This window comes from Apteryx rowi, unplaced genomic scaffold, assembly GCF_003343035.1.
Source record: "Apteryx rowi isolate R43461 unplaced genomic scaffold, aptRow1 scaffold_480, whole genome shotgun sequence".
In the NCBI taxonomy this organism is placed as follows: domain Eukaryota; kingdom Metazoa; phylum Chordata; class Aves; order Apterygiformes; family Apterygidae; genus Apteryx; species Apteryx rowi.
The window spans coordinates 156502-164761 of NW_020450739.1; the positions used below are offsets into that span (position 1 = coordinate 156502).

Sequence of the window (8260 nt, forward strand, 5' to 3'; positions counted from 1 at the left end):
TTCCATCTTAACATGAGGAAAAACTTTTTCACTGTGAGGGTGACAGCACTGGAGCAGGTTGCCCAGAGAGGCTGTGGAGTCTCCTTCTCTGGAGATGTTCAAAACGTGCCTGGATGCGATCCTGTGCAACATGCTCTAGGTGACCCTGCTTGAGCAGGGGGGTTGGACTAGATGATCTCCAGAGGTCCCTTCCAACCTCAACCATTCTGTGATTCTGTGTGATTCTGTGATTTAGCCAGCAAATGCTGATGGAAGCTGGCCACATGAGATGGAAGGTTATTGTCAGTAAGGGAGCCCCAAGCTGCAGGAGGGCCCCCAAAACCTCTGAAGTTTCCAGAGTCCATGGCAAATGCTCCAGGATTCCAAGGAAACCGAGGCAGGGAAGAGCAGATACATCTCTCACTGCTTTTTATCTAGGTTTGTCAGTTTGTGTTTAAGAAAGAAAACTATTTCCAGAAAGCTTTTGAGGGAATGGGGGTGGGAGAGGAAAGGAGGGGGAGCCTCCTCCCCCCAGCAGGGCCCATCTAACACCCCTTTGGGGTTATTTCCTCACCTTCCAGTTTAATGTCTTGTCCTTCATCAGATGATAGAAGGACTGTAGAACTTTCTTTTGGAAGGAGCTGTTCTCATAACGTTCACTCCCAAAGTTCCCTCGCACCGCTGCTTCCTCTGGGCTTAACTCAAGAAACAGAATCAAATCTGGCTTTGGGAGTCCAACATCAGGTTGTTTGCACCAGTCCAGGCAGAAGTTCTGTCCCAGTCAAAGAGAACCAAGTTTAAGGTTAAAGAAATAAATGAGAACGAAGGGAAGAAGCAAGGTAGCTAGAATGCAAGGTAAGGGGAGGAACAACCAGAAGAGATGCAGGCCAAATCACTAAGTCAGCATAGACCTACAAAGTGATAAACGGGGATATCTCCTTTTCATCTGGGAATTTAGTCCTAATAATTTCGGGGGGATAGATTTTCATAGGTGCTCTGTACCTCTCGTATTCACTGAAGTCAAGGAGCACTAATGACTTTAACACCTCTGCTACAGAGGCCATTAGCCCTTAAATACTGAGTAACATTTTCAAGTCTCCATGCAGTGTTACAAAGCCCAACCAAATCAGTCCAAAAGAATGCTGCTCCCACACAGAAATGCCATGCAGTTTTAGTGTGGATTATGGATCTTCTGGGGCCCATGGAGACTCCTTTTTAAATACCTAGCCTACACTTTCTGAGCCTACCCAAGATTTTCAGCCCAGATACTAAAGACAAAGCTTTACAACTTTTGGATCTTGTTGAAAAATTAAGACTTCCATGGGGCACGCAGATCCAGAATGTTGCAGACAGACTGCTCAGGCTTGTCTGACCCTGTATTACCCCTTGTTGCTTGTCCACATGAGCACCAATGATACACTGTCAGGGTAATCTTAAATATATTGAGTGACGACAGGGCTCTGGGGGCAAGAGTACAGGGTGCTGGGGGCCAGGATCTCCTCAATCCTTCCTGCAAGAGGGAAAGACTTAGACAGGAATGAATGCAGGCAGTCAGTGAACACTTGGCTGTGTGGCTGCTGTCACAGGCAGGGCTTTGGCTTCTGTGATCACAGGGCCCTCTTCCAGGAGCTAGGGGTACTCAGTATGCATGCGATATATCTGACAAAGTGGGGCAACAGTATCTATGCAAACAGGCTTATTAAGCTAGTGAAGGGAGCTTTAAACTAGGTATAATCAGGAAAAGGTTATAATCTGAAGAGAAATGAAAGCGGGAGGCCAGGAGGAAGCATCTGGGGAATAATAAGATAGGGGAGGCTATTGTGAAAGAGGCACAATGGGGGGCCTATCCCAAATGCCCATACACAGACACACACAGCGTGGGAAACAAACAGGAAGAATTACAAGTCCACACACAGTTGCAGAGCCATGATCTCATTGAGGTTACAGAGATGAGGTGGGATAGCCTGTCAGACTGCAGTGCTGCGATGGATTGATACAGGTTGCTCAAGAAAGACAGGCTGGAAGGAGAGAAGGAAGAGGAGTTGTGCTGTTTGCAAAGGAGTGGCTGGAACACACAGAGCTTTGCCTTGGAATTGGGGAAATCCAGTTGGGAGATTAAGGTTAAGAATAAGAGGACAAACTAACGTGGGCGATGTTGTGATAGGACCTGCTACAGACCACCCAATCAAAGAGAGGAAGTCAACGAAGCCTTATTTAGGTCACTGGAAGAAGCATCACAATTGCAGGCCCTGGTCAAGCAGATATCTGCTGGGCACAAGCAATCCAGATTTCTGGAGCATGCTGAAGGCAAATCCTTGACACAAGTGATCAGTGAGCCAGCAAGGGGAGATGCCCTGCTGGACTTGTTACTCACAAACAAGGAAGAATTGGTCAAAGATGTGAAGGTCAGGGGCAGCCTTGGCTGCAGTGATCATGAGACTGTGGAGTTTAAAATCTGGAGAGAACTGAACAAGACAAATAGAACTGCAACTCTGGACTGCAGAAAAGCAAATTTCTGTTTATTTAGGGCCATGTTTGGCAGGATCCCCTGGGAGACTGCCTTGGAGGGCAAAGGGGCCCAGGAAGCTGGTTGGTCTTCGAGGACAGCTTCCTCAGAACACACAAACAGGCCATTTCCAGGTGCAGAAAGCAGAATAAGCATGGGAGAAGGCCATCAGGGATGAACAAGGAACTCCTGACTGAGCGCAAATGCAGAAAGGAAGCACAGAGAAGGTGGAAACTGGCATGAGCTACCCAGAAGGAATACAGAGACATTACTCGAGTGTGCAGGGAGGAAGTTTTCAGCTGGAGATGGAAGTAGTGAGGGACATGAAGAACAAAAAGAAGGGCTTCTGTAAGTACACTGGCAGCAAAAGAAAGGCTAAAGAAAATGTGGATCCACTGTTCAGTGGGGCAGGGGATCTAGTGCCAAGGGACATGGAAAAAGCTGAGGTACTCGATGCTTGTTTTGCCTTGATTTTCACCAGTAAGGTTTGCCCCTGCCCCCAGCCAGCTACGTCCTCAAACCTACTAGTACTACCCACAAGTAGAGTGGGTAGGAGTGAAGCAGTGCTCAGAGTAAAGGAAGATACATTTAGGGAAGCACTTAAGCTAGCTGGACATATACAAATCCATAGGACCAGATGGGATGCATCCACACATCCTGAGGGAGCTGGCTGGGGTCATTGCAAGGCCACTCTCTATCTTTGAAAGGTGGCTGGGGTGATCAGAGGAAGTTTCTGAAGATTTTGCAGAAGGCAAATATCACACTCATCTTTAAAGAGGAGGATCCAGGGAACAACAAACTGGTCAGCCTAACATCAGCTCCTGGGAAGATTATGGAGCAAATCTTGAAAGCTATGTCCAAGCACATGAAGGACAAGAAGATGACTGGGAACAGCCAGCAAGGATTTATCATGGGCAACTTCTGACTGACCAATCTGATTACCTTCTACAGCAAAATGACTGTATACTTTGACTTGAGCAAGATATCCGATAGCAAAATTGGTAAGATATGAACTGGATAAGTGGACAGTAAAACTGGGGAAAAACTAGCAGGACTGATGGACTCAAAGTGTGGTGATCAGCAGTACTAAGTCCAGCTGGTAGTCGGTTACTAGTGGTGTCCACCAAGGATGAGTACTGGAGCTAATACTGCTCAACACCTTTATTAACTATCTGAACAATGGGACACCATATATCCTCAGCAAGTTTGTGGATGATACCAAATTGGGGACAGTGCTCAATACACTGGAAGTAAGGGCTGCTACTTAGAGGAACTTAGACAAGCTGGAGAAATGGAAAGACAAGGACCTCATGAAATTCAACAAAGGCAAATACAGAGTCCTGCCCCTGGGGAAGAAGAACTCCATGCACCAGTATATGCTGGGGGCCAAACAGCTGGAAAGCAGCTTTGCTGAAAAGGAGCTGGGAGTCCTGGTGGACAAGCTGACCATGAATCAGTAGTGTGCCCTGGCAGCAAAGAAGGCCAACCATAGTCTGGCTGTATTAGTAAGAGTGTAGGACAAGGGAAGTGATCCTTCCGCTCTGTTCAGCACTTGTGAGACCATGTCTGGAGCACTGTGTCCAGTTCAGGGTTCTGCAGGACAAGAAAGACTGGAGTAAGCCCAGTGGAGGCCACCAAGATGGTGAGGGATGGACCCCAGGGAGAGGCTGAGGAAGCTGGGTTTGTTCAGCATGGAGAAGAGGAAGCTCAGGGGGATCTTATTGCTGTGTACAATGACCCAACAGGAGGCTATAGAGAAGATCTATCTTCTGACTTGTCCCAGAGGTGAACAGAAGCAGGATGAGAAGCAATGGGCACAAATGAGTACATGCGAAATTTTGACTAAATAAGGAAAATATTTTTTACGATGAGGGTAAGCAAACACTGGACAAAGGACCCAAAGAGATCGCGTTARCTCCATCCCTGAGATATTCAAACCTTGACTGGACATGGCCCTGAGCAGCTTGTTCTAAGTTGGACTTCCTCTGAGCAGGAGGTTGGACTAGACAACCTCTAGAAGTCCCTTCTGACATATGTGGTTCTATGATTCTTTGCAAATTTATGGGCTAGCAACCAATTCTCAAATTGCATCCTATTTGCCAGAGCAAGTGTGGAGAATCTCAGATAAGTCTACCTCTGCCTAATCATTCTCCAGAGCCAAATAAGCTCACTTCTTAACAGCCAGGAATCTATCCAGATTTGCAAAGAGTAATTTGTTTAACCTAGTGAGTTTCTCTACTCTTTCTTGGGAAGGGGGTGGACACAGGCAAACAGGCTATGGTAATATCTACACTGAACCTTTAGTCTCTCAGTTTCAGTCCATATCTCCCCACAGAAAGAGCCTGGGCCATGCAAGTCAACTTTTATACTAGGCCTCAAACTGGAGCTGTTTCCCTGAATATAGAGGGGCAGTGCCTGCTGTATTTCTCACTCACCTGCTTAGCACTTGTGAAGGCCACTCCAGAAAAGGCATATCTGTCTACCACAAGCGTGATCCCTTGATGTAATTTGTCTTTCATCAATGGCCTGAAAACCACAAGTGAGGAGGGGAAAAAAAAAAAAAAGTTACACTCCTTTGTGGAAAAATGAAGGGAGTTCATCTAAAAGACAGCTCATCAGGTTGGCACTTTTAACATACTTCTTCATAAGCAGTGATCATTAGCTGTATCAGGTTACAGTAATTCACCAAGCAGCTGAAACAACTTTTCTCCTTTAAGTTTCACCACCTACTTTTTCCTTTAAAGCTCCCTTCCCCCAATCAAAGGTACAATATGCCTTTTAGCCCAAAGGGAATGCACAGGACTTCTCTTTCTCTAGCAAGAAGGACAGCTGCTGCTGATCACGGAAAAACTGCTATTTCTATTCTGTCTTCTCACAGACGTTAAGTAAATACCCTTTCAAGACACTCAAGTTCAGGATGCACCAATGCAGGGCACTGCTCTATCCAGCTACCCAACGTACAGATAGGATCACAAACTAAATGCAGAAAGGAATAGTTTAGTCCTCTTTATGTGACACAGTAGATTTGTGACACGCTGCTTCTGTCAGAAAAGTGTCCTTTATCTACCAGAAGGAAATTTCTTATTACAACTCACTCACCTGCCTTATGTGTTCCCAGTTTGCTTGGCACTGGCCACTACAGCAAGATCAGCAAAGCTTTTTTAAAAGTGAAAAAACACTTTGCAATGTGACTTACTAGGCACAAATAACAGCTGTCACCAATGTTATTAACTATACACGTGAAAATTCAGTTTGGCTAGAGCTCTCATGCATATGAGCAGCACCTCCCAAGTTGGAACAGCAGTACATTGTATTGAAGTCTGTACCCAGCTTCAGCGATGCTGTAGTTTGCAACCTCTTGGGCACCCAGAAGGTGGCTGCTAATCCCAGGAGGACACTGGGGATGCATGATTAAAGGCATCATTTTCTTTAACCAACAGTACTTAAGGGAGCTCTGTGACCAGGAGCATATCTAATGAACTTGACTCCTCCATCCATATGGCCAAGGTAGCCATTTACAGCTGAAGGAGCATTTAGCATGAGGGGAAGTTTGAGCATATTTCTGGAACCACACCAAAATTCCTTAACCATTCTATCGCTTATACAAACTTCAGAAAATGAAGAGAAGAACAGTATATTCACAGCCTAGGCTGGTATGATCTCAGCTCCTCAACTCTCCAATCTAATAGGCACAGAAGTTGAAAATACTGCACCTAATGATTTCAGAAAACAAATGTAGAATTTGATCTAAGAATAACAATTTGAAAGCTTTAAGAGGTGCTAAGAGTCCTCAAGACACACAAAAAAGCCACTTTGCTTTTAGCCATATCCCCCTTGCTAAATACAATCATACTCCCACACATTAACCCACTGAATGCTAAAACCCCAGCATTCAAAACCATGCATTTTGCTGTTACAACTTGACAGGGATTATCTTTACACGTGTTCCCAACGGTTAGCTGAGAAAAGTAGATGAACTGCGTGATCCTCCAGGTTCTTCTCCTTCTCTAGGTACGAGCTGATCAGCCGCCCAATCTCGGTTGTTCTTTCTGCAATAAAGAGGGCAGGAAAGAGCTAACACCACCCCGTTCCCGAGAAGCTCTCACAGAGGGGTGCCCGCCTGCCCCGGACCGGGGCGGTGAGGTGTCCGTCCGAGGGCCCCCGGATCGCGCCCCCCGCCCCCCCGCGCTCCTCTCCACCCCAGGGAAGAGGGGAGAGGGCAGGGGGAGACCGCGGGGACCAGCCACGGGCGCCGCCGCGGCCCGGGGCAGCGCAGGCCCCTCCCCGGGACCCCCTCCCCCAGGCGGGGCGGGCGCACACCCAAGCCGCGGCAGCGGGATCCCCGTACCCGGGAAGCAGAGAAGGTCGGCGCGGTGGCCAGCCACCCGCAGCGCCTCCACCAGCCGGCGGCCCTGCGTGCTTTTACCGGCGCGGTCCACCCCCTCCAGCACGATAAGCGCCCCACGCCGACCCGCCATAGCGCCCGCCGCCGCCGAGCCTGCGCCCCGCCCTTCCGGCCGCGCCTGGCCAATCACAGGGGGAGCGGGACGCGCCGCCGCCGGCGCGGGTGCCGCTCTAGGCGGTGGGGCGACACGGAGGCGGCGCAGAGGCGCTGCGAGTATGAGGCGTAAACGTCTCCTGCGGCCCGGGGGACGTGGAAAGGCGTCGCCCTCAGGCCCCCCCACCCCCCAAACAGTAATGCGCCTGGTGGATGCGCTCTGCTTCGATCTCCAAAACAAGGTTTCCTGGCCGTGTTCTGCACCAAAAGACCCGGAGCCACCTAGGGAAAGGAGGAGCATTTCCACAGCGAGAAGGAACTCGTGAAAGGCAGGGAGAAAAGAGGACAGGGAACCGATGGGAGAAAAGTCACCAAAGGGGTCTTGGGGGGAGCTGTGCTGTCTGCTCATGATTTGGAAAAAAATAAAGGAATAATACAGGCCTGATGTTGATGAAACTGAGTTTAATAAAACAGTGCTGTCTTCAAAAACTGCAGATGGACACTGGGTGACTGGGCAAGGAAATAGCAAGTGACATTCGTTGTAGATAAATGTAAACAAATATATGCTGGGGAGGGGAAAAAAAAGAATGTATAATGCCAGACCCTGAAATGACTTACTACTTAGGAACAAGATTTCAGTGTCATTGGCATCACCAGTGCTAAGTAGCAGTCAAAAAATCAAGTAGATCTGGTGTGGTTCTGGTCCCACACCTGGAAAACAATATAGCGGCCCTGGAGAAAGAAATATGGGGAATGGCAACAACAGCAATGAGGAGCAGGGCTGCTTCCATGGGGAATGGCTGAGCAGGCTGGAGCCCTTCAGCCTGGTGAGGACATACCTGGTGGGAGATGTAGGGAGGTCTACAAAAGGAGTCCTGCAGAGTAACAGTTCACTGTGTCTTCTCATACAAGAACTGAGAGACATCAAATGAAACGAAGAGGTGGTGGGTGTGAACTGCCAAAGGAGAGTTTTCACAAAGATTTAACTAGGCTGAGGAACTTCTTGCTGCAGCAGGGGAGCATGAAGCTAAAATGTGGAAAGCATGTGGAACTATTTATAGAGAGACAACTCATTCAAGGCTGTTTAAATGCAAAGATGCCATCTCAGGCTCTGAAATCACTCAGGCGAGCAAATGCTTACAAGTTGGTGACCAGTTCACTGGATGCAGCCATCTTCTCCCCTTTGAATTAGGTGGTCTTGTAACTCAGCCTAAAGGCAATCGCCTAAATCTTCCGGGAGGGATGATCCACTAGGAATTTCTTTGCTGAACCAATGA

The 8260-nt window shown here is 48.1% G+C and overlaps 1 protein-coding gene across 2 annotated transcripts in view; it reads right to left on the reverse strand.

Annotated features, from left to right (window-relative positions):
* The window catches only part of DTYMK (deoxythymidylate kinase), a 13456-nt gene extending 5706 nt beyond the window's left edge, over positions 1–7750 (reverse strand). Inside the window, exons 1-4 of one of the 2 annotated variants that reach the window (XM_026078547.1) lie at positions 6834–6980; positions 6426–6534; positions 4921–5011; positions 554–751 (exon numbers count right to left, since the gene is read on the reverse strand). In XM_026078547.1, the coding sequence (XP_025934332.1) occupies positions 554–751; positions 4921–5011; positions 6426–6534; positions 6834–6963 (528 nt within the window). In that variant the 5' untranslated portion in view covers positions 6964–6980. Of the gene's footprint in view, positions 1–553; positions 752–4920; positions 5012–5584; positions 5642–6425; positions 6535–6833 lie in introns of those variants that run through there. The other variant, XM_026078548.1, reaches the window with a different exon arrangement.
* Between the last annotated feature and the right edge of the window lie 510 nt (positions 7751–8260).